This window comes from Epinephelus lanceolatus, chromosome 2, assembly GCF_041903045.1.
Source record: "Epinephelus lanceolatus isolate andai-2023 chromosome 2, ASM4190304v1, whole genome shotgun sequence".
NCBI lineage: Eukaryota > Metazoa > Chordata > Actinopteri > Perciformes > Serranidae > Epinephelus > Epinephelus lanceolatus.
In genome coordinates, this window is record NC_135735.1 from 3887645 (window position 1) to 3914013 (window position 26369).

A 26369-nucleotide genomic window follows, 5' to 3' on the forward strand; every position below is an offset into this window, starting at 1 on the left:
TTATGCTTCTGTCCATCAAGATCTGAAATACAACACCCACTTCCCAATGGCCCCTGCTCCACCACAGTTCAATGCTGACTCTAAAGTTTCCATTTCCAAAAGAACACGTAAAATCTGCCTGACAAGTCTGACTGCAGCGCTGGAAGCCTCTACATGAATTAACCAAAACACTGTCTATTTAATATTTTATATCTGCGACTGTCTTCAGGATCAACGCAAGATCAGGATCAACACCTCTCAACCGAGAAATAAATATGGACGGATGCAATCAAGGCTCTGAAAGAACTTTTGCTCCCAGTGACAGGAGCACTGAGATTTCTGATTCACACTCATACATGTTATTATTTAGACAGTTTCCTCTAGAAAGGTGGAGGGTAACCGTGATCTGGGGGGCAAATAAGGGGGATAAGGAAATAGAAAAATTCAGAGAGAAGTAAAAACTTGGTCTCTTCTGTATTCTTTATTAAAGATGAATAAAAATGAGGCAAAAGAAAGGATCTCTACACTGTATGTGTGTATTTTAGACAGAGCGTAGTGATCTTTGTTAACCAGTGGACTTACCAGTTGGTTGAGGCCTCTCAGTGTGTCGGGGCGGTACTTGGCGATCAGTAATGTCACATGTTCTGGCAGTTCTGTGGAGCACACAGAAACTGTTGGTACATGTGAGCTGACTCAGACAACATGTCAGACTGCTGTGGGTTAGTTACTTTAAAGCAGTACAACTCGAGTTCTGATCATTTACACTTCATCTTTCAAATCTGCACATCTACCCATGAGAACACACATCTCTGATTTTGTATTGAGAATATAATCCACCTTTCACATCCAGCCAGAGAAAGCATGCACACAGCCAACCAGTCAGACACAGAGCACTGTACAGCTGACTCACTGTCCATTGCGCTGACCAGCAGGTAAACAGCTTCCAGCGTCAAGTCAGTCGTACGAGGTCCTATTTGTAAGGGTGGGGTTGCGAAGCCACTGAGCAGATGAAGAACAGAACACACCGACCAGGATTGCGGCTGCTCAAGAGGCTCACCTGCACGCCACTGATCCAGCTGAGAGGAGACAAAGATAAACCGAAGTACAGGAAAAATCAAAGTTTAGACCTGATGAATGCGTTGGATGAAGTCAACTATAAATTATAACAGATCATCAGTTTAATTGCAATCCATGCAACAGCTGTTGTGATATTTCAAAGCAACACGATGACCAATAAACATTTCTGGAAGCACAATGCTGGCGTAGATAAACACAGCAAATCTAAGCTGTGTTAATCTGATCTCAACAACCTTGTATTCTAGTTTAAATTCTGTAGTTGTCGACTAGATCTGCAATAAGTAGTCAGTTAATTGATTAGATGATCAGCAGAGATATATTGGCAACTTTTTAAATTTATTTATTCAACCAGGAAGTCCCATTGAGATTGAAAATCTTTTTCACAAGAGACACCTGGCCAAGGTAGCAGCCAATCAAAACACATTAAAATGACCTCTCTAACTCCGCCTGGACGCCGACGTCCTCGCTTCCATCCTCCTCCTCTGTTAAATGGTATCTCCCAGGCGCACTACATCATCAAACCATGTGATGTTTGGTATTGCCAGATTCAGGAAGCTCTCGACTTTTCAAAAATCGTTTCTCTTTTATTTCTTATGTATTTTGCACCAGAGCAGCCTAAACACACAAAGTCCAAAGTCATGTCATGCCGTTTTTCAATGGGAAAAGTTAAAGAATTACTTGTGATCTTATGTGGAGCTGTTAGCGGGGAGTTAGCTGGTTTATAGAAGGTAAGAGTCTCACTCCTACCACTATTTTTGGCTGAGATATACCGTCTAGAAAGTAGGACGTTTCATATGGCTTTATTTGTTGATATTTTATGGTGTTTCTGTGTCATAAACAACATCAGCTATCATAATAACCTGATTTCAATAAGGTACAATGTTTGAAGCTGGCTGAGTGTTGTTTGATCACTGATAGTACTGTTTTGAAGCCGAGTGACTGACTTGTCATTTGGAGCTCCGCCTGGATCTTTTCATGGATAAAACACTGTAGAATGGTCATACTTCGAGCAGTCTTCTTCAAATTTGAAACAAATGTTCATTGATAGTGTGCCTACAGCCCCAAAGTGTCATTTACCTGCTCAGATGAAGCCATAGACAGTTATTCATCCTGAAAATCATTTTATATTTTATTTTAGGCAAAATCTTCAACTTTTTACTGACTTCAGAGGCCCATTACTCTGTCTCTGTATCACCTAGAGTGTTTCTGACACTTTCACAAGAAACTTCAGAGAGTTTTCTTTCTGGCAAAACCTTATGCATGCATGTAGTCAAAGCGGTTCAGAAGCTACAGACATTTTAATTTGGGTATGTCATTTTAGGCGTTTTCGCTACAAAATGGGGGTGGAGTGCAAGAGGCTAGAAAGTGGAATCATAACTTTCACGTTTCATATGGCTTTATTTGGTGATATTTTATGGTGTTTCTGTGTCATAAACAACATCTGCTATCATAATCACACCTGATTTCAATAAGGTACAATGTTTGAAGCTGGCTGAGTGTTGTTTGATCACTGATAGCACTGTTTTGAAGCGGAGTGAGCGCTCTTGTCATTTGGAGCTCCGCGTGGATCTTTACATGGAAAAAACACTGTAGAATGGTCATACTTTGAGCAGTCTTCTTCAAATTTGAAAAAAATGTTCATTGATAGTGTGCCTACAGCCCCACAGTGTCATTTACCTGCTCAGATGAAGCCACAGACACTTATTCATCCTGAAAATCTTTTTTTTTTTTTTTTTTTTTTTTTTTTTTTGTTAGGCAAAATCTTCAACTTTTTACTGATTTCAGAGGCCCATTACTCTGTCTCTGTATCACCCAGAGTGTTTCTGACACTTTCACAAGAAACGTCAGAGAGTTTTCTTTCTGGCAAGACCTCATTCATGCATGTAGTCAAAGCGGTTCAGAAGCTAGAGACATTTTAATTTGGGTATGTCATTTTAGGCGTTTTTGCTACAAAATGGGGGTGGAGTACAAGAGGTTAAAATGCAACAATTACAAAAATCCGCAATGAAACAAAAACTATTCAAACATAGTGCCCTCTGAAGAAAAACAAGCTCATGTCTCTGTCATCACATTCTTTATGATGCCATTAAACTCATCAGTGGATATCCGCTTTTCTAATTTAAGATCTTTTTGAAGATTGTTCCACGTCCAAGGTGCAGAGTAGGAAACATTCCCCAGATCTGTTAAAACTCAGGGTTCATCAAAGAGTTGGAGGAGTGTAGCTGGAAACTACCAGAGCTGACACACAGAAGGGTGCAGCAGAGGTAGGCTAGAAGTTTGCCCAATATTGCTTTGTAGATAAAAATAAACCAGTGCTGTCGTCTGCGAGTGGTCAACAATGTCCAACCCACCAAATCATAAAGAATGCAGGGATGAGTGAGTGAAGAAAAAGTGACTGACTGTATGCAAACCATGAGGACCTCCATGACAGGTGTTAGCAGCAGACCTGCCAGCCTGTAGTCTGCCTGTTTGCCTGCTAGTCCTGAGAGCTGCTTTGCCAAACCCACGTCTCTTAGTAAAGATTGAGGTCACGGGGTGGCCGGCTGTATGAAACCACACTTGACTGTTAGATTGTGTCGGCTGCAGAGCATGGTGGTACTGTAGTAGGTGTGTGTTTGGATCTTGAGTTGTTCATTTAACCCGTGTCCTCCTCCTGATCTAACAACAAGGGTGATGAAGGTGTGTGTGGAGGCCAACAGTAAAAACCCCAAATACCTTTTTCTTCAGAAGAGTCAGAGCGTCTCTGTCCTCTGAGAGCGCACTGAGACTCTGGAACAAAGTGAAACGAGTCACCCGGGGAAGATGAGCCAGTGGCTGGAGAACAGTTTCTGTCATCAGTAACTCTACAGGAGCAGTAACAGTGCTGTTATTAGCAATTGCAACACAGTCACATCAGTCCCACATGCATTTTAAAGTTTAGGTTTGTAGACTTTTGACCCTGAATTGCAGGGAATGTAAAATCTGCACTTAAACACTCTCATACCGTCTCGCACTTGTTGCAGGGTCTCCAGGGTCTCTTCAGTAGAGTCGTCAGGTTCAAATGTTTCTGGTTCCAGGGCTTTTTCTACCACTAGTTTAAACACACACACAGATAAGATTTAGCTACCTTCTCTGATGAAAATTTGTGTCTCCTGACTGAAATATAAGATGGTGTTTTAACTGTTAGTTGAACTGTCATTTTAACAGCAAAAATCAGTTTTAAAGGTCAAAGTGAAAGCAGCTGAGGTGTCAGCAAAGTGTAAGTAATGAAAGTACTTGAAGTGTCAGAGACTGAGTGAGTTATTGACAGTTGATTGGCTCGCATGCTGTGAAATACAAGATGGAACAGAGCAAAGCAACAGTGTGAAAAGTGTTTTACATCTTATCGGACTGGGAGGGCTGAGTCGCTGTTCCTCCGCTTTACCACCAACATACTCAATGTGAGACCTGCAAGTAAATTCTGAAAGAATGAAATAGCAGTAAATCATTAATAATGTGGGATCCTATTGATATAAAAAAAATAACAGATGCTGCAGGTGTGTAAACACGCTCAAACACTTTGTTTCTTACCGACGTCCTCCTCTTCCTTGAATTTGATCTCATTGAACCTGTAGCCATAAATGTGTCCTGCTGGTACAGTATAGGAACTGTTGTCCTTCATCTTGGCCTGATTAAACAATAAATACAGCAGGTAAACAAACAGGTGTACCACGACATCTTCTCAATGCTGTCCAACCAACTTAACCCAAAGCATGTTACCAATAAATAACAAGACCGACACACACCACAACTTAGAAACACAAAGCAAAAGGCACACAACACAAACACTCTGAAACTGAAACTGTTGAGTTGCTGTGTTTTCTTGTTGGTTTGCAACCCGACCTTTTATTTGTTTTTGTCTTTAAACGGACAAATTTAAATGCATTCATATCAGTCCTGCTGCCTTTGGATGCCTGCCTGGGATTTATTAACACTATGGGCCCGAATGATGCATAGTGCGTCCAAATTCACACCTGTTCTTCTCTATTGATTTTCTCCGCAACCGTGCGTCATAGCAAGAAGCCACGCATATCACGTGAAACAGCAGAATCATAGCTTTCCGACAAGGCCTTGTCGGTAGTCCAATATTTTCAAAAAAAATGATAAAGCTACACTAAAATGATGTATAATAGAGCTTTCATACAGCTTTGCACACCCATTACTCTTGGATGGATTACTCGCGAATGCAGGCTCGCACAGAAATGCCACACATATCACATGAAAGCGCAGGGCCACACACATCATTGTGCTGTCATCCCATCACGCTATAAATACAGATCAATTGTCTACAAAATAAAAACCTGACGAATTTCTTTACAACCCATTATACAGATCTTGTTATCAGTCACTTCATATAGTGAGGAATATCGTATCTTACCACGTCTTAGGCTTGCGTGTGTTTCTCCCTGTCTATCCACATTTGTAGTCCGGCTTTCAAGATGCAAATATCTCCATATTGTCCAGCTGACCAGCCACTTCACCTTTGCGCACCCAGACAACTGTAGCCTAATTATGCATGCATGACAGGGCCGTAGTCACCATATACATTGAGGGGGACATGTCTCCCCCCCCCCCCCCCCCCCCCCCCCCCCCCCTCCCCCCACCATGCCTAAAATGCCCCCCCAATATATAACTGAAACTGAAAAACAATATCAAACTTTGTTTACTGCAAACAAAGTGGCAAATATTATCTTGGAGGAGATCATTGCACTTGGTTGACTATTTTTCTATGATCTTAGATGTAAATATTGCATGTTTCTTTCAGATAAAACACATTTTTGACATGTGAATGTGTCAATGGAATTTCTTGCAATAATGAAAAAATACTGGCAATCATGTCCGCCTGGCACAAACCACATGTTTTGGACAACTGTGAAGTGACAGAATGTCCCAGCATCATGGTTCTTATATTGCCAGATTCCAGAGAGTCTCCTCTCTTCAGATATGGCAGAATATGTCTTCTTTCAACTTGCTATGGTGAGATACATGTACAAATGTAAGAATTTAGTCACACAGATTTGTTTTTTTCATTGATATAAAAATGTACATAAAATACAGGCACATAGAAGGACATGAAATGATGGCAAATCTGGTTAGCCCAGATTGTCCTGAAAAAAAAAAAGATATAGCATGTGTACGTAGCCTTTATAATGACTGTGATATGAGCTTAAAAGTAAAGGCAGTAAAAATACCCCAAAAACGCCTAGGGCCCATAGGGTTAAGCTGAAGAGGAAGGCTTTTGTAAAGTCTGAAACAGCAACAAAGCCTCAAGGACCCCTCCTCCTGAGCTAAACATATGGGACTAACATTGTAGCGAGGGATGCATGATATTGGATTTTTGCCAATATCTGATATGCCGATAGGCAACAACTCATTTGACCAATAACCAATATCAATATCGATATATCCATTTTTTTCCCACCTAATTTTAGTGATCATCAGTTTTATTCTGCAGTTGAATTAACATCATATTATGCACGCACCAAGTAGAATGCTTTTCAATGTATATACATCCTTTTATTGTGCAAAATAAGAAAAAGCATGTTGGCTGATTCTGATATTTAATTTTAAAACCAGTATCAGCTGAAACAGATGACATGCCAACAAATTGTGCATCCCTACTTGTAGCTACATAATTTAAAATCTGTGTGGAGAGAAGGAGAATAGGAGGTCATCTGCAAAGGAGGAGCTGGAAAGCGTTGTTGGGAAGAAGGATGTCTGGAGTACCTTGCTCAGCCGGCTGTCCCTGTTACTCAGACCCGGATAAGTGGAAGAAAATAGGCGGATGGGTGGATGCACAAATAAATGAACATGACTGACTGTAATATTGACCTATAAAATTCGTGCTCTGCTCATAGAAAACTCTGCTGCATATCAAATCAAGCGCCTCCTGAACTAGCAGCTATTCTATATACGCACCCCGCAGTGAAAAATTTTGCTAAATGTCACAGCTGCAGACGGGCAAATTTGAAAATCATCACTTTATCAAACCTTTTGGAAGTATTTTAGATTTAAGAATGAACAAAACATTTGCAAAGAGTGCATCAGACCTCAGCGAATCCCTGTCATCGTCCAGCATCAACTCAGCCAGCCATGTCAGCCATGCCAGCAATGCTGTACAACACGTCACGGTACATGTGCAAAAAGCTCTAAACATGCAAAAGATTTGTAAAAGAATCTGAAAATGAGTATTTAAAAGAATGAAAGAATGTATGTAAATGAATTTATTAATGAGTAAAAACTTGAAGAGCCAATAAATCTGAGGTCTTATTTCAGTTACGCCTCTTGTGTGACTTGTCATGTGGTCTATGCCACACTCTTGCTTTGCCTGAGATCTTCAGATTTGTGGGGCATGTGACAGATGCAGACACCTCAAGGTATCACTGAGCTACTTTTCTGAAGTGAGTACAGAACAGGTGTGTATGCTGATGAAGACACCATCAGTAAGTGTTGCCTTATAACAGACATTTGACAGACTGGGACGTCCTTCCAGGTGTTGGACTTGGAATGATTTCCAAGTAACAGACTGGAGGACAGACCGCTCTGTTTAACACTCATCACCATCATTCTGCTGTGGTTTCATACGTGGTTATTATTCAGACCTCACCTTCAGAGAGAAATTCATTATGTTCCAACGTGCTTCACAGGAGCCGTCCACTTCAGTTCTTCCACGGAGTGGGACGTCGTTTGTGTTGAACACAATCTTATCTACAAAACCCAACACCTCTCCCTTCCTCAGTGTTGGCATGTGGACATGGTTTATCTTCCTACGGGTGAGAGAGGATACAGATGGTGGGAAACAGGTGAAGTTTTCTTTGGGCTTCTATGTCATATGGTTATTGAGAAAGAAAGAGAGAAGCAGAGATTAAAGCAGTAGATTTAGACTGTGAGAATAAGTCTGACTATTACAACCAGCACTCTGCAGTGACAAAGACTAAGAAGGCCTAAAATAAAATGTCTTGGAAACTGTTCAATTCATTGCCATGTAACTTCACCTCTGGTGCAACCTGTATCAACAGGGTTCACAAACATGTCATCACCCGGTCAAAATGTTCACTTGCATGTGACCAAATACCATGGCATTCCCATCAGCCTCAGCTGCACTATACTAATTAGCAAATGTCAGCATGCTAACACTCCAAACTGTGGACTGCCCTTCGCTCCGATTGGCCCAAAATTCAGTAAGATCAGAACCCCTGACATATAAAGGATCAAATCAGTCATTTGTCTAGAGAGGTTTCAATACTACTTGGTACAGGGTTATTTCAGCGGATACCTTTAAAGGTACTAGTCCTATCGAATGGACAGTGGGACAAATGTTGTCTTTTTTATGTTTAATTTGGTGAACAAGTGTTGACAACATATTCCCCGACACTCCCCGCACTTTGCACACAATCTATAGTTTACGGGACGAATACAAAACAAAATACACTCATCCAGAGGCCTGTACTACAAAGACAGTTGAACTTACCCAGGATATCTTCTCGTATAAGGTTTGACTAACCCTAATATTGGCCGTCTGGATAACCGGTACTACAAAGCTGGTTATCAACTAGGTCAGTCAACTCTGGGTTTTGCTATCCAGCCATGAGCGCATTCATGTAAAAGGGGCGGGGTTGTTAACTGTGAGCGTCATCATCAGAACCATGAATGAAGAAGACTACTTGATATCATATGAGATGAAATGGTAGCGACAGTGTTTTGTTGACTAGACAGTAAAATGTCAGTGGTGCGGGATGTAAACGACAAACCATAATCTTAAAACGGAACATCTAGACACATTGAAAACACCACCCAAAAATGCAGCGTTATCCGAGACTTAAATTACGTCGTGCTGAAGAGTGGGAAAGTAGTTATGACTAATGAGGTCTATCTGACCTGAATGTGGCATTTATGATAACAGGAGCCAGTTAACAGCGCGTGGAATTTTACGAATGAAATATCTGTTTTATCCCAGTTCTCATCACACGTGTCTCATGTTATTTTGAGCTGCGGTGATGGAATCGGGGTGTAAAAGTAGCAGCACTGTCAGCACTGTCACTGTGGACTAAAATAAACTTACACTCTTTTAAACCTGTCACTCCAGACCTTCATTCATAGATACTTTTTTCTTCAGCGATCTGATTGGTCAGATTTCGGCACGTTAACAGCCTGTGATCCCATACCCTGAAGTTAACCTGCTCCGGAGAAGGTTAACTGTCCAGCATAAGTTGCCACAGTGATTTATCCCAGAAAAAAGACAACCAGCTTCTGGACTGGAAACCCAGAGTTAACCCCGAAGTTACCTCGCTAACGGCAAATCCTGCTTCGTAGTACAGGCCTCAGGTGATATGTGTCGCATTTGAGGGGATATGCTCATTTTTTCATAAAAAATATACCTTGGCCCTGAACATTCATAGTCATAACTGAATAATGTATTTTTCATCATATCTACTGAACCAAACATCCTCACACAGAATAAGTGATGTATACTCCTTTGTATTACTGGTCAAGGATTACAATGATACCATATACAACATTATCACTCATTCACGTGAATAGTTAATGGTGACTTAGCGATGCGAGAAGGAAATCACTGTATCTGAGAACCTCTGCTTGACTTTTTATATTGTGTCTGTTGCATACATGTTGTCGTAAATCATGTGTTCATTAACCCTGACAATACAGTGACTTTAAAAAGTAAAACAATGTTCAACATGACCTTAGCAACATGGCTTAAAAGAATGTGTCAAACACAAAGATTTACTCAGAGAAATGTATTTCAGAAACATGTTTGATTGTTTTGTTGTTGTTAAACCTGTTCTTCAATGTCTCCTTTAAGCCTAATTTATGTTGGAGCACTTGACATTTTGGATAAGTGTCACTCAACAAAAAATTATGCATTTTCAATGGAAAAAAAGTCACTCGACACTTTTTTTCATGTCGCACACCAGGAGAATTTAGTAATTTCCCAGGCCATCTTAGTGAGCGAGCTGATCAGTTCATGAATATAAGGTTAATAAAATACATATGCAGAGGGATATCTGAGCCATACATCACCTATTCTGTGTCTGAATGTTAAAATAGAGATATGATGAAAAATACATTATTTAGTTGTGGTGGTAAGCAAAATGGCTCACTTTCTGAAAATGTTCAGAAGTGGTCAGCAGGAGACACATGATAGACACAGGTGTGAACAACAATGTGTCTCAGCTGTGCTCACAGAAAAGCATGTTAATAGCAGGTGTAAACAGGCTCACAGAGACATACTGGCCAAGACATATCTCCCTCATCTTGCTTAAGTTTGCTGTCTTTGCATTAATGTCGACAGATGAAGTCTCTCTGTGTCTGAGTGCTCCTGCACTGACTCCAGCTGAAGCCATGTCAACACCTCCTCGTATGCCGGCCCTCCCAGAGATCAGGCCAGTGTGCTTGTAATCCTTGATGAGGGTTGTTTCTGGAAAATATGGTAGATACTCGAAGCCCAGTATTGACAGGTGCAGATTGTGTTCTTTGTACATGTGTGTACGTACCTTCAAACTCAGAGAATCCAGCGAATGCTGGGATAAGATCACCAAGAGTGAGAGACATCACTTCATACTCAGGGGGAAAAACTGAGTTCCTCTTCTTTTTGACCAGTGTCAGGAGATCCACCTTTTCAGTTAAATCTCCATGGGGGGTGAGATTTTTTTTTGCGTCCACTTGATGGAGAACCTCCCGAGTATGTTCCTGAAACATCTTCTGTGTACAGATACAGTGGTCAGTAAGTAAGTAGCAGCCTCGGACCTCACTCAGACAAAGAAAGTATCTCAAGCAAATGGGAAATTATAAATCCTAAAAGACAGAATTTAAAATAATGATGAGAATCTTTATGGTCTCATCTTTCAGTGTAAACTGTACTGATCTTGATCCAAATGCAGGCTGATACCCTTCCTGACATGTGATGATAAACATGGAATTAAAGTAGATCTAATGTCTTACCGTGTTGGAGTCTGCGATTATAATAAAGCGCACTCCTCAGTGTTGTAACAGCAGCCTCACTCAGACACGTCTGCAGTGCTGTGAGCTGATTGCTTCATCCGGTTTCTTTTATACACAGCAAAGTACAAACTGATAATCTGATATTGGCAGGGAATACAACAGAGGTTATTGTAGACTGCAAGAAGTGCAAGAAGAAAAGTTCCTGACTTCAGTCAGTAAGTGGAGTGCATGTGGAGTAGGAGAGAGGGAGTGAAAGAGAAAAGGAGCTGAGGGCCGAATTCACAAAGAATGAACTGCGGCCACTGATAGCACCTTGAATTGCACTTCACTTGCAGTTTGCTCCGTCTTAATGTCCTATTCACAAAGCTAATGATATACCAGCGCAAACACGCCCACAAAGTTTGGCAGCTGAGTGCAGTTTGCCCCTGATTTGCCCCTGATTTGCCCCTGATTGCAATTAGCCACATGAAGAAGCTATTTTTTTCACTTAACTGCATGTGGCTATTAGCGCTGGTATTAGTTATGCTAATTAGACTTTGTTTGGCAAAGTACTGCACAGAGTTGGGTAAGGGTTACTTTAAAAGTAATCAAAGTACGTTACTGCGTTACTTTATAAAAAAGTAACCAGTTACTTTATTGCATTATTCCCTGATTAAAGTAACTCAATTACTTTAAAGTAATTCCAACGTTACTCCCTGAGAAAAGTAACTCAAGCACTTTTAAAGTACTTTTGAGTATTCTACATTTCCCATTGGGCAATGGACCACAGGGCGCTAAGCCTACATTTTTTTGTCTCCAAAATTAAAGTTATGGACCACTTTTTAATATTTCTTCTAGGGATGTTACCACACAGAGTAAAAGGGGGGAATGATGGTGTGAAACAGCAGAGGCACTTTGTCAACCCGCTGAGTTAACGTTACTGTCATTAGCATCAAGCTAGCAAACAATGGTACATCCTCACGGTCGGACATAAAGTAATAACATTAACAAATAGCGGCAGGGCTTTTACTCGCCACAACTGCAGAGGCTCCCAGCTTCATTTGAAACAGACTACATTACAGACGGTCCGTTATTTATTAATCCCTCTGTGTTTTTATATATTTACTTTTTATCCGCTCTGTTGTCTTTGTAAAGTTAACATATCACGTCGTCATTTCAAACTCAACACTTGTTTCAAATTAAAAGCCCCTTATAACCTCGGCTAGAGAATCCCTCCATTTTCTAAATAGGCTTTTATTCTGAAACATTTGTCAGAACTTCCTGTGGAAGATACAGTAGCTTGAATGTTTACATATGGCGCTTCAAATGTAGCTCCTGCCACCTGCTGACGCTTTTAGGTGACTACAACAACATGTCGGCTGGCACATGAACACACACAGTGACTCAAATAATAGTGAAAGTAATAACAGGACAAGAATAACCCGATGACATCACACACGTCATGAAAGACGACCGGGGATAATTGGTGAGTACCAGCGTGTAGCGTGTACCAGGCATAATGCAAGTCCTGAGTCTGAAATATGTCTGTCAGCGAGTCCTACTCCACCTATTTAGACTCCACCGTAGACAACGGCAGCATTTCTTCTACCACGTAGCGAGCCACAAGCTTCATGACTCCTTTCAGACTGATAGGTTTAAGGTTATCTCCGTTATTAGAACCAAACGATAGCCGTTGCTGTTTTGGAGCTGAAGGACCAGCGTTCTAAAAGTAACGGAAGTAACTGAAAATGTACTTAAGTATTTGATTACTCAAATAGCAAACTAACGCGTTCGGTTACTCGTTATTGCAAAAAGTAATCAAAGTACTCTAACACGTTACTTTGTAACGCGTTATACCCAACTCTGGTACTGAATACTGTAGGCTATACCCTCATGTAGTGATGTCTGCTGGTGAGTCAGTCTAACAGTGTCGGATGGGTTGAGGCTGTGGATTTGACCAAGTTTGACCACTTTATCACTATTCCCTCTCACTTGTAGCTGTTTTTTCGTTATCTTTTGAATTTAATATGAATTATGGAACCGTTTTTGTTCACGTTTGTTTCCCCCGTTTCGTAAAATAAATGATTGAAAACTGCTTTTGAAGTGCGTGACAGAAGTGCGTTTTGAGAACAGCCGCAGACTGTCACCTGTTCAACGCATCAGTATCTTCGGATGCCATTAAAGTAATAATGATTATAATAATAATGTCAAAATATTATTTACAGACTGATTTAACAGACGATCACTGCTGCCACGATCACTGGAAAGTCTGGGCGAGAGGCTTCCACAGAGGAGCGCCCAGTTTGCACCAGCTTTCTAAAGACGTTATTTACTTCACTCAAACTGCGTGTGGTTATTAGCGCTGTGTGAGTGAATTAGACGTTGTTTATCAATGAGGCTCATTTGCATAGAAAGGGGCAATTTTTGCGCCAAATATATGCATATTACCTCATTTAAATACGTGCAAATAACACCGGAGCACCGAGACGCAATTTGCTTGGCAGCGCAGTTAGTGGCGCATTTCACCCTCTGCGCGTGCTTTGTGAATTAGACGTTATCTGTTTGCTCCATTTTTAGCGGTTTAGCGGCTGCAAAAGCCACGCAATCGTTTTGTGAATTTGGCCCTGAGAGGGAGTGCATGTAGAGGAAAAAAGTCCTGCAGGAAAGTGTCACTAAATGCTGCAAAATGATATGTTCATCAGGCGACATATGAGCCGTTTCTCAATGTGCGGACTTGTGTTCTTGTGGACTTGTGACACGCCATCAGTCACAGCCCAAGTACTGTTCCAATTCAAAGTCCACATCTAGCCAAGTTTAGTCCAAATGCCTGGACATGTTCTCACCACGCCCCTTTAACCGGGATGCATTGGAGCAGACTTGTGTGGACTTCAGACAGCCAGGTATCCCAGCATGCATTTCACAACAATCATCGGAAATGGCAAGTGAGGGAAAGGCGCACAATTGTAAGTCGTAATTATCGATATGTTACTGTTGTTTTGTCACGGAATGTTTTCATGCGTAGTTTAAACTTCAGACCCGTGGTCGATGTATTAATATAGAGCCCACTTGAATGTGAGGTCCCACTAGATGACAGCGGTGTCAGTGCTCATAGATAATAAACGTGTGTATGAGCGCTCAGGCTGCCCCACCGACAGCAGCCTCTCTCGGGTAGTCCTTTTGAAATTCGTCGCTAAAATCTCTGTCGTGGTTAAATATGAAATGTAATTCATTTGGGGTATGTCTAATGGGCAACATTCAGTCTCAGTATATAAGATATATTATTATATTATTGTTGTTCTTTGTATTATTTTGCTTATTTGTGTGTTTTTAACATTCAATAATGATTTTAAGAATTTATTGTATTTAAAGATTAATTGTATATATTGTAGTATTTATTCAACAACATTTTAAATATTGATTATCTGATATGAATTGTATACCTGATGTCTGAATAAACTTTTCCTCTGAACATCTGACCTGTTTGATCCATTTATATTGGTGAGGACAGACTAAATGACAAACTGCTGTCAGTATAATCCAGTACAGTTCAACAGCACCACAATCTACAACTCAACACTTCAATAAAATGTTAGGCTGAATAAAAACATAATGATGAGACAAATGCAGTGATGGACAGTAACTAAGTATATGTACTTAAGTACAAATTTGATGTACTTTGGGTATTTCCATTTTGTGCTACTTTATCCTTAGAGGGAAATACTGTACATTCTACTCAAGCTACATTTATTTGATAGCTATAGTTACTTTTCAGATAGTTTGTTTTATATGTTGTAAGTTTCATATTTACAAGTTGCTGTGTGTTGTTATAGATTAGACTAGTGCACCAGTGACAGGTGTTAAAATTAGTTCTACCATGACAACATTTAAATGCTGCTTACATGTAGCCTACGTGTAAATGGATCAATTAATACTCAATACATATTCATGTGTATGATGATTACAGCACTTGAAATTGAGTCACTCTGCACAATGAGTACTTTGAACATTTCATTTTAAGTAGGCCTACATTTTGCTGACAATACCCAGATACTTTTACTCAAGTCAGATTTGCAGCACTTTTACTTGTGACTGAGTTTTTGTTCTTTTTGTTGTGATATTACTACTTTTTCTGGGTACTTTGTCCACAACTGGACAAACATATCAAACAAAAGAGACATGCAAGCATAGCACGTCTCATCCTCATCCTCCGCCTCATTCTCTGCTGTCTTTCTCGTATCTGCCTCCTCAGCTGGGCAGCCTCCTCCTCAGCCTGCAGGTAAAGCAATCCTGCTGCAATAACTGCACCAACTTCAAGTCCACAAGTCCGAACTGCTGAACTTGAGTATTGAGAAACGCTCATGGTGCTTCTCAAAGTCAAGGATGCTTCCTTGGTGGGATGGGTCCTTCCAAGTCAGGTCCTACAGAGGCTAGGCAAGACTCCTTCCTAGCAGTCAGTGAACATTCATTGCAACAGGCTAGCGAGCGCCCAGGTGTGTATCACTGAAGCAAAAGAAAGAACTGCGGGTACTTGATGCCCACAGAGGATACACACATGCATCCTTGAAAATGCTCTGAAGGAAGGACTTGATCCTCAGCAGGATTCGAAGGATTCTTTGGAACAGTTCTCTGATCCATTGTTGTAGCCTCCATGAAATTCAGCCAAAATACCAACTGTTAATGCAGGCCCCCCAGGAAGTGCGCCAATTTTCATAGTGGCCAAATTGTGGAATTACAGTGGCTCCATCATCAAACCTGATGACGCCTTGGGTGAAACGCATTGTTCATAACATTTCAAATGAAGACTAAATTAAAAGAAGAAGCAATTCAGCCCTCTTGTGTGCGGAGTATCTGCTTATTTACTATCAGTCTGATGTTTCCTGCCGTCACCTGCACCAAGTTATAAGGACTGACAGCGCAGTGCATGGTGCATGTGCTTTTGAATGAGGGGAATTACAGCTTCTGGGTCTGTCACATTATACCATAGGGCCATTACACTGTAAAACAGGCGTCTGTAAATCAGTAAATATATTTGTTTGAGCATAATAACCCCCGTGAAATGATTCATTTCAATATCAGAATTTGATCCATTCGGTCCAATAACATTTCAAAAGTCTAAAGGAGACACAAGATTAAATCATTTCATTACCATTCAAGTTAGCAGAGGGCTAAATCAAAAGTTAGCCACTGAGCCAGTGGAAGTTAGCTGCTCTGCTTGCTAAAGTCTGTAGTGTGCTTACTGTATGGGCCAAACATGCAGAAGATCTGGTAAATTTTCTACCCAGGAAGTCAAACTGAGCAACTGTCATGGCGATGAATGCTGCCCTGCCTCCAACGCTGTATCCAGTTCTATTTATATATCCATGGTTAAGTCTTTAAAAAGATATATGCTGTCTTATATACATATCTATATTATACATATAAATATCACAACTTCCCTTCTTGAGTTGATTCTGTCTTTTAACAAAGAACATTGAACGATGATCTGTTTAAAATCAGGAGATGCATCTGCATGACAAACTGTAGAAAACAAAGAGCTGTGCTGGTTTCTGTTAATGGAAGTAGCTCCAAATCCAACTCCAGTCAGAGCTGCTAAACAAACATTTTAGATTCATTCCTGCACTTTTAAATCTGAAAGTGACACTGACTAACACCTGGAACTGGATGTTTTTAACAGCACTCTTTGTGTGTAGTAATAAAACTAAAAACAAAACTAAACAGTAAACTAAACAGTAAACTAAACAGTAAACAGGGAAAACATGATGTGAATGGGTGGAATTTGTCCTGAGCTGACATTAGATTATGTTTCATCCCGGTCCAACTCTGGTTGTTAACATAAGATAAGATTTTTTATGATGCCACAGTCTGCTCTCTGTAGTTTCCTTTGTGTTAACCATTTCCTCTCTGTGGCTGCTATTATAATTATACAAACTCATTTCCAAACAGAGAGGAAACTACACAAAACAACAGATGACAGTCACTGATAACATGATCAAATATAAACTGTTGGTGTTTTTTTTAATCAAATAAATGTTTTTTAAAAATCTACATTTGGCTGCAAACATGTTTAATTAATTAAAACTGGGGGAGGGCAGATTGATTTTAGCGTCACTGGGCAAAAATCGCATCAGAAACTTTAAACATATTCTAATTCAAGTGGACTGAGAGAAAACGACCTCTGCACCTCCTCTTGGCTTCGATTTCAGGCTTTAATAAATCTCAGTTTAGGTCATTTCAGAGGGTGGGCGTTCCTATTGGCTATTCTACAGATGCAGGTGTGCGTGCACGTCCCTTTGGTGAAAGCCTGATTCAATGGCAGAGAATATTGCAGAGAAAGTTGCTATTCCAGCAACGGCAACAACTGCCTACACTGCAAAGCAACCCAAAGAAGAAAGACAGACTCATGGAAAAGAGTCTGGAAAACACTGGGTCACTGTATAAAGCGTGTGCATACGTTTTTTCCAGATTTCTGCAAACCCCATCTTTAAAGTCATACTCCTTTAGATTTCAACAAAATCTAAATTATTTTTTGAATCTATTTATGGTCTGTATTTTCAGCAATAAGCACTGAATTTGTAATTAAACTCAGTAATTACCTCTCAGTATAGTCATGGTTAGTATTGGTGGTGGCAGAGTCCACCAATCCTGCACCAGATCCAGTTTGCAGACCACAATGAGAAGGATTCCAAGGAAATAATGCAACATGTGAGCCAGTGTTAATGTTTGTAATTTGATATCAGCCACAGTGTTTACCTGTACCTCCACACCTAACTTGTAGCTGCACAGTGTGAATTTCCAGGCAGTAATTAATATATAACCAGAGTCAGAACTTCCTCTGTGTTCTCGGCATGAAGTCATGCCAGGTATTGTGCCTTATCACCACTTTACATTGTGATTGTGGTGGACAGAGGCCTGGATGCCGTCAAGGTGCAGAGACTGTCAGGTATGGCTGCCACACGATTTCATCTTTGCTTTTTGCAGAGGATCTGGCTCTCCTAGCTTCAGCTGTCCGACTTCACCGAAGCTTTTTGTCACCGCCCCCTGCTGCAGCCCCCTGCTCTCCTCTGCTTTCCAGGCAAGGTGCAGTTCATCTCAAACAAGCCTCTTAACACACAGGATACCATACACAGTGCCATCTGCTGCTCAGTAACTATTCACACACTCTCACACATTGATCAAACAGCCATCAGGAACAATTTGGGGTTCAGTATCTTGTCCAAGGACACTTTGACATACAGACTGGAGGAGCCATGGATCGAACCACTAACCTTCTGATTAGTGGACAACCCGCTCTGCCTCTGAGCCAGGTGGCCCTGGCATGGGGACTCTGCCCAAGTGGCATATTTTGAAGCCCTCTGAGTGAGACTGTGCTGTCATAAAATCTGATATATTTGAAAGTGACCATATATAATGTAACAACACTGGGGGGACAGATGACAACAAAGAGAGGAAATAAGTCAAACTACAAAGTTCTTGTGTACTTAACTTAAGTACTGCAGGGTACAACTGTGTTTTTACTTTGGAACAAACAGGGAAAAGAGTCAGGACATGCTGTAGGTCTTTATGTTGTAAGGTAGGTACCTACAAAAGCCTGAGGTGGTACAGGTTTACTGACACTGCTGTTACACAGTAACGACCCTGAAGTGAAAACCAGGAGAGATTAAATGTCCTGTCCCAGTGTCCCAAGGAAACCAACACCACAGTCACTGAAGAACTTTATTTAGTCTTTGCACAAAGCCAAAATTAAGATGAGCAATGAGCAATGGTCCTTTCATGATTTACTACCAAGACAAGGTTTCTAGCCAACCAGGATCTTCCTCCTGTCCTCAAGACTAAAGGTTAGCTCCTCCTTCTACAGACAGGTAACTGGACCAGTAAAACCAATGTGGCATGACAGAAAATTAGTACAACACCTGATCAAATTTAAAAGCAGACCATTAGAACTACGTCTTAAATCAATGATAGAATACAGGATTGGAAATGTTCTGTCCAACAGCAGGAGAAAAAACAGTTAACTATATGAAAAATACAAAAGACAGAAATACCCAGGATCAAAATACAGAACAGGTGATGAACACAAAGACAATTTAGTCTGACCATTACTTTGACTCCCAGTGGTCCTAAATGCAGGACACATAAATGTACCCAGAATCCTTTTGTCTCCCATCATAATAACTGCAGCTATAAGACTAAGCAACAGGTCAGCGTAATTCTACTGCCACAACATGCTGAGTCCCCGCACAGCAACACACAGGGCCAACAGCAGCACTCCCGGTTCATCTCTTGCCACTATCGTCTGCTCAGACGGCTCTCTCAGGGACTCATCGGAGGAGCAGAGGAACTCAGCGAGCCGGTCGAGCTGCCCTCCATCCTGCAGAGCAGCAGGCAGAGACTCAGAGAGAGGAGCCTGACCGTCCTCCATCAGGCTGCTCACCTGCAGGACAACACAAGTCAACAAGTCAAAGGACCACAGTGGTGCTTCCTGGGAATGTTTTTCTTTCAGACCTGGAAACATGGACACTTTCATGCTGTATTCACACCAATTAAGGCATTGCGGCAATTAGCTGTAGGGGTGTGTGGTGATGTCACTCATGAACCACCTGTGTGGGAGTGGAGGGTAGAGACAAACTATAGAAAGCCAATCTCCCCATCTCAGCTACCTACTAAAACTTGGTCTCTTCTGTATTCTCTATTAAAGATGAATAAAAATGAGGCAAAAGAAAGGATCTCTACACTGTATGTGTGTATTTTAAACAGAGTGTAGTGATCTTTGTTAACCAGTGGACTTACCAGTTGGTTGAGGCCTTTCAGTTTCTCATGGGGGTTCTTGGCGATCAGTGATGTCACATGTTCTGGCAGTTCTGTGGAGCACACAGAAACTGTTGGTACATGTGAGCTGACTCAGACAACATGTCAGATGCTTTTGGTTAGTTACTTCAAAGCAGTACAACTCGAGGTCTGGTCATTATTACGTCACTCTGGGCCTGTTTACACCCCATCTTTCAAATGAGAACACACATCTCTGATTTGGTATTGAGAATATAATCCACCTTTCACATCCAGACAGTGAAATCATGCACACAGCCAACCAGTCAGACACAGAGCACTGTACAGCTGACTCACTGTCCATTGCGCTGACCAGCAGGTAAACAGCTTCCAGGGTCAAGTCAGTCGTTTCAGCTCCTATTTGTGAGGGTGGGGTTGCAAAGCCACTGAGTAGACGAAGAACAGAACACACCGAACAGAACTCTGGCTGCTCACCTGCAAGCAACTGATCCAGCTGAGAGGAGACAAAATTACAAATTAATATTTCCTACATGAGGACACAATAACTATAAATAACTACAAATACAGTTCAGCTTATAAAACAATTAACAGTACTCTACAGTCATGCCAGCAGGCTGTATTTTGGCACAGCGGTGCTTTGAGCTAAATATTAACAGCAGCATGCTCAAAATGACAGTGCTACCATGCTAATGTTTATAAGGTATGTTTATAATATTCACTGTCCTATGCTGCATTCACATGGAATCAGGCAAACGGGAGACGGACAACACCTCCTTGATGGTACAGGTGAAACAAACAGTCCAACAGATAGTGGTGGGTAGAGCACTGTAGGAAATACTTCAGTAAAATTAGAATTACTTCCATAAAAATGACTCAAGTCAAAGTAAAAAAGTACCTGGTTAATAAATGTTTCAAAGTTTCTTTCCATTGTAATATTCTTTAGGGTGTGTGGGCCAGTGCAAAACAATGAAAAAAAACAGCACTTGTTGATAAAACTTTGTACATTTGTAGTAACCCTAACCCTGATGAGGATTAATGAATTCAAAAGGCCAACAGACCACTAGCTACAAGACGAGTTCATGTCATTATCATAACATTAAAGATTAACATTACACATGACAAAATAACATACCAGTAGCCAGAGATGTGACCAAGTCACACATGTGCAAGTCTCAAGTAAGTCTCAAGTCTTAACCTTCAAGTCTCAAGTAAGTCCCAAGTCATTTTTTCTTGGGCAAGTCAAGTCAAGTCACAGGTTATGTCAAGTCAAGTCAAGTCAAGTCCTGTAATAGGTCAAGTCAAGTCAAGTCACCTTATTATTGTAATTTTACCTGCAGAATCTGATCTTAATAAAGTGAAAAGACAAGATATAAGTAACTGTCAGTAAACATTGACTTCATCGCACACACACGCACACACACACACTAACCAAGGCAGCGGCCAGAATCACCCATTTAGCTCATTTAACCCTGTGTTGCTCGTTCATAAAACGTACAGCCGGCCTTGTGATGAACCGGTCAGAATGTTCGCTCACGTTTTCTGGGGTTAATGTTAGCAAATAAATTAAAAAACAAGTTCCACCAAACCGACCCACCCGCCCACCCCCGTATCGTATCAAGCTAACGTTAGCTAACTATCGACTAACCAGATAATATTAGCTAATTGACAAGCACTTACTGGACAGAATGGCTCTTCAAATGACGAACAAAGTTTGAAGTTGTCGCCTGGCTGTCCGAGATGTTTATGCCACATGTCTTGCGCTGTGCTGTTCATCTTTTGCCGTAATAATGGTAATTCCGAAAGCCGAAGACGATGACTCTCGGTACCCCTCCCGCTGACATGTTGATGCCTATCTGATATAAGAGGGCCTGTTTCTCCAATAAACATGTAAGATACGTAGAGAGGGCATGACTGACTGACAGGGTAGTGATCCAATCATGACAACGCCATTCTCAGCCTGCGCTCCTACCGGGTAATCAACATTATTTTTTAAATTAATTTATTAATTTTATATTCTAACCGAAAACATGATGTGAATAACACATAATAGTAATAACTCATTCAAGTCATCGTGTCTCAAGTCAAGTCAAGTCCCGAGTCTTTAACTTCCAAGTCTGAGTCAAGTCTCAAGACTTACATTTTTTGTCAAGACAAGTCACAAGTCATCAAAACAGCGACTCGAGTCGACTCGAGTCGAAGTCACAATGACTCGAGTCCCCATCTCTGGCAGTAGCTAATGTCAGCTAGCTAACTTCATGTCACCTACAGTAAGTGCAACTTCAATGTGCAAGTGGACTTCTTAAAAATTAAGATCTGTGTTTTTTTGGAGGCACAGCAAGCACTTTATCATGTAACTGCTGTCTTTTTTAGAGTTTGGTATAAAACACGTGGCCAGATGTGGCCAGGGATCACAGGGTTTCCCCCAGCAAAGCTGTTAGGCCAGGTGGCAAATGTCGTTTTAGGGGGCTGGCAAGATGGTTTTTGAAGATGGTCAGCGACAGACTTTGTTTTGATTTTGATGTTAACAATGCAGCTAAGTTAAATTAAAATATGTTTTTTATGTGTAATTAGTTTCATTTGGTTATTTTTGCATAGGGACCCCAACAAACAAGGTTTTATATACAGTAGGGCTCCCAAAAAGCTAGAAACCGCCCTGCTAGCTGGTGTGTCTACTAGAGAAGATGTAGCTGTCATGGGGAGAGGAACATGTTGCTAAAGACTAAATGTGATGGAGAGATATTATTGCAGCCTTACACCCAACAGGAATGAAGAGGATTTAGTAAATAAGTGGTTGACGCTAGTAACATGATTTGAGCTGATGCAGAATTTTAACTCCTCATAACGTACCATTGGCGTTATCGTCACCTCACTCACTGTAAAACAGTCTGACAGATGATGGTGGGCAGAGTACTGAAAATCTATACAGAAGTGAAATTATAATTACTACCATAAAAATGACTCAAGTAAAAGTAAAAGTCAAACATTTGCTGATTTCATATTTCATAAGAGAATTTGATGCTTCTTTGTCATACCTGATGATTCACTGAATAGTTTTGGGGGGTTTTGACAACTGGATGTATAAAACAAACCATTTGAAGACATCGCCTCTGTAAAATTACACATGGAATGTTTTACTATTTTCTTACATTTTATTGCCAAATGATCAATCGATTAATTGAGAAAATAAAGGGCAGATGGATAATGGTTAGCTGCAGCTCTATCATAAACAACTAGTGAGATAAATAACCATGAAGGAAGTGAAACCTATGATTAGAACAATCACTCTTATGTCTCTTACTCACATTGGGCTCACTTCTACAGTTAAATAGTGAAAGTAAACTATTCCCCATGTTTCCAGGGACTCCCTGGAGCCCCCTCAAGGACCCCTGGTTGAGAGCCACTGCTCTAACACACAACAGGACTGAAATTATACCCTCTATGATTTCATGTGACAAATTAAACTGATGAGTGATTGACTGTATGCAAACCATGAGGACCTCCATGACAGGTGTTAGCAGCAGGCCTGCCAGCCTGTAGTCTGCCTGTTTGCCTGCTAGTCCTGAGAGCTGCTTTGCCAAACCCACGTCTCTTAGTAAAGATTGAGGTCACGGGGTGGCCGGCTGTATGAAACCACACTTGACTGTTAGATTGTGTCGGCTGCAGAGCATGGTGGTACTGTAGTAGGTGTGTGTTTGGATCTTGAGTTGTTCATTTAACCCGTGTCCTCCTCCTGATCTAACAACAAGGGTGATGAAGGTGTGTGTGGAGGCCAACAGTAAAAACCCCAAATACCTTTTTCTTCAGAAGAGTCAGAGCGTCACTGTCCTCTGAGAGCGCACTGAGACTCTGGAACAAAGTGAAACGAGTCACCCGGGGAAGATGAGCCAGTGGCTGGAGAACAGTTTCTGTCATCAGTAACTCTACAGGAGCAGTAACAGTGCTGTTATTAGCAACTGCAACACAGTCACATCAGTCCCACATGCATTTTAAAGTTTAGGTTTGTAGACTTTTGACTTTGAATTGCAGGGAATGTAAAATCTGCACTTAAACACTCTCATACTTTCTCGCACTTGTTGCAGGGTCTCCAGGGTCTCTTCAGTAGAGTCGTCAGGTTCAAATGTTTCTGGTTCCACGGCCACTACTTTAAACACACACACACACACACAAATAAGATTTTTGTCCGATGAAAATTTGCAGATGAAACATTTGAAATAGTTTAAATTATAAAAGAAGTTGAAGTGGAGTTGGCAGTTGAAATACAATGACTGAAAACAGATTAGGGCTGAAAGAGGTTGATGCGGTAATTTAACTGCAAGCACAGTGCGATCCACTGTGGGAGATTTTTAAAGTAGCTGATAACAGTTAGCAGCTAACTGAAAGAAGAACATAAATGTCCACAAATTGGAAGAACACTGAGCTCCAGGGGCTCATTACCCTCTGAGCAGAGAACCAGATCAGGTGTGCAGTTGTGCGCACACTTCACCCCTCATCACCACCTAGTCTTTGCAGATTCATCAGCCTCAACAGCCATTAGGGCAGATTTATAGTTGTGCGTCAGCTCTATACTGCGTTTTTTGTATTTATATTTGTGCAGTTGTGTGTCTGTGTTGCTCTACAGTTACACCTCCAAACACACTGTGAAATAGAAGTAAATAAAACTTTTGTATCCACTGCCAGGAATGGTTTTACAGCTTACAAAAATAGACTTGAGGTCTGTGTCGCTGCAACATGTAACATTTCTGGGGAAGGTGCACGTCAGGCTACAGCACAGGGTACACATCTACGCAGAAGCTACGCCATAAGTACAACATTGATTTGACATGGAAGTATAAAATCCTGCATTAGTCTCAGTCACCAGCCACCGCCACCACCAGTGTCTAGCCTCCATGGTGGATTTATGTTGCTGCTGCTCAGGTGTCCCTTGAATACAAAATCTCCTTGTAGAGTCTAAGCACCAAAAACTGTCTGTCAAATCTGATCTGTTAATCTGTACATGAACTTAACTTCATTCACCCGTCTCTCCTGACTGAAATATCAGATGGTATTTTAATCGTTAGTTAAACTGTCAGTTAAACAACAAAAATCAGGTCAAAGTGAAAGCAGCTGAGGTGTCAGCAAAGTGTAAGTAACGAAAGTACTTGAAGTGACAGAGACAGAGTGAGTTATTGACAGTTGATTGGCTCGCATGCTGTGAAATACAAGATGGAACAGAGCAAAGCAACAGTGTGAAAAGTGTTTTACCATAATTTCGAACAGTGGGTTTATGTCCCGTACTGAGAAGTTGGACTGAAAGAATGAAATAGCAATAAATCATTAATAAACTTGGATCCTATTAATTTGAAAAATAACAAATGCTGCAGGTGTGTTAACACGCTCACACACTGCATTTCTTACCAGTCACTGTCTCTTCCTTGAACTTCAGCTCATTGAACCTGTAGCCATAAATGTGTCCTGCTGGTACAGTAAAGGAAGTGTCGTCCTTCATCTTGGCCTGATTAAACAATAAATACAGCAGGTAAACAAACAGGTGTACCACGACATCTTCTCAATGCCGTCCAACCAACTTAACCCAAAGCATGTTACCAATAAATAACAAGACCGACACACACCACAACTTAGAAACACAAAGCAAAAGGCACACAACACAAACACTCTGAAACTGAAACTGTTGAGTTGCTGTGTTTTCTTGTTGGTTTGCAACCCGACCTTTATTTGTTTTTGTCTTTAAATGGACAAAATTAAATGCATTCATATCAGTCCTGCTGCCTTTGGATGCCTGCCTGGGATTTATTAAGCTGAAGAGGAAGGCTTTTGTAAAGTCTGAAACAGCAACAAAGCCTCAAGGACCCCTCCTCCTCAGCGAAACATATGGGACTAACACTGTAGTTACATCATTTGAAATCTGTGTGGAGAGAAGGAGAATAGGAGGTCATCTGCAAAGGAGGAGCTGGAAAGCGTTGCTGGGAAGAAGGATGTCTGGAGTACTTTGCTCAGCCGGCTGTCCCCGTTACTCAAACCTGGATAAGCGGATGAAAATAGGCGGATGGGTGGATGCACAAATAAACGAACATAGCTGACTGTGATATTGACCTATAAAATGCATGCTCTGCTCAACACTCTACTCCAAATCATCATTCATACTCACCCCCAGAAAGAGATGTATAAATTTCAAAAACGCTGCAAAGGAGCCTTCCACTTCAGTTCTTCCATGGAGGTGGACGTCATTTGTGTTGAACACAATCTTATCTACAAAACCCAACACCTCTCCCTTCCTCAGTGTTGGCATGTAGTCATCATTTATCTTCCTGAGGGTGAGAGAGGATACAGATGGTGGGTAACAGGTGAAAGTTTCTTTTGGCTTTTACGTCATATGGTTATTGAGAAAGAAAGAGAGAAGCTGAGGTTAAAGCAGCAGATTTAGCCAATCACTAGAGAAAAATGTTTGCATTATGCATTTCTGTAAACCACGGATACATTACATCTGTCAACAACGCTGAGGTGAATGTGTGGTGAGGTTAGGTTTTGGCACAAAAAACACTTGGTTTGGAAAAGATGTTCAAACTCACTGGGAA

At 41.0% G+C, this 26369-nt stretch overlaps 2 protein-coding genes across 6 annotated transcripts in view; both read right to left on the reverse strand.

Moving 5' to 3' along the window:
* LOC117260681 (uncharacterized) overlaps nucleotides 1-26369 on the reverse strand; it is a 60544-nt gene that overhangs the window by 2485 nt on the left and 31690 nt on the right. For 2 of the 4 annotated variants that reach the window (XM_078173467.1, XM_078173470.1), the window contains exons 10-14: nucleotides 4415-4495; nucleotides 4040-4126; nucleotides 3772-3899; nucleotides 890-1055; nucleotides 562-632 (exon numbers count right to left, since the gene is read on the reverse strand). In XM_078173467.1, the coding sequence (XP_078029593.1) occupies nucleotides 562-632; nucleotides 890-1055; nucleotides 3772-3899; nucleotides 4040-4126; nucleotides 4415-4495 (533 nt within the window). Of the gene's footprint in view, nucleotides 1-561; nucleotides 633-889; nucleotides 1056-3771; nucleotides 3900-4039; nucleotides 4127-4414; nucleotides 4496-4605; nucleotides 4703-7681; nucleotides 7842-10323; nucleotides 10511-10586; nucleotides 10795-11034; nucleotides 11353-26369 lie in introns of those variants that run through there. The other 2 variants (XM_033632727.2, XM_033632719.2) reach the window with 2 other exon arrangements.
* On the reverse strand, nucleotides 18713-26080 carry LOC117260706 (uncharacterized). Of its 2 annotated transcripts, XM_078173493.1 has the most exons (9): nucleotides 25943-26080; nucleotides 25688-25814; nucleotides 25192-25288; nucleotides 25039-25083; nucleotides 23858-23938; nucleotides 23590-23717; nucleotides 20134-20290; nucleotides 19801-19871; nucleotides 18713-19444 (listed from the first exon to the last, which is right to left on the reverse strand). In XM_078173493.1, the coding sequence occupies exons 3-9, from the start codon at nucleotides 25280-25282 to the stop codon at nucleotides 19223-19225; spliced, it is 795 nt and encodes a 264-aa protein (XP_078029619.1). In that variant the 5' UTR covers nucleotides 25283-25288; nucleotides 25688-25814; nucleotides 25943-26080; the 3' UTR covers nucleotides 18713-19222. The 2 variants fall into 2 exon arrangements, with proteins under 2 accessions (XP_078029619.1, XP_078029616.1); XM_078173490.1 differs by having other exon boundaries at nucleotides 25192-25814.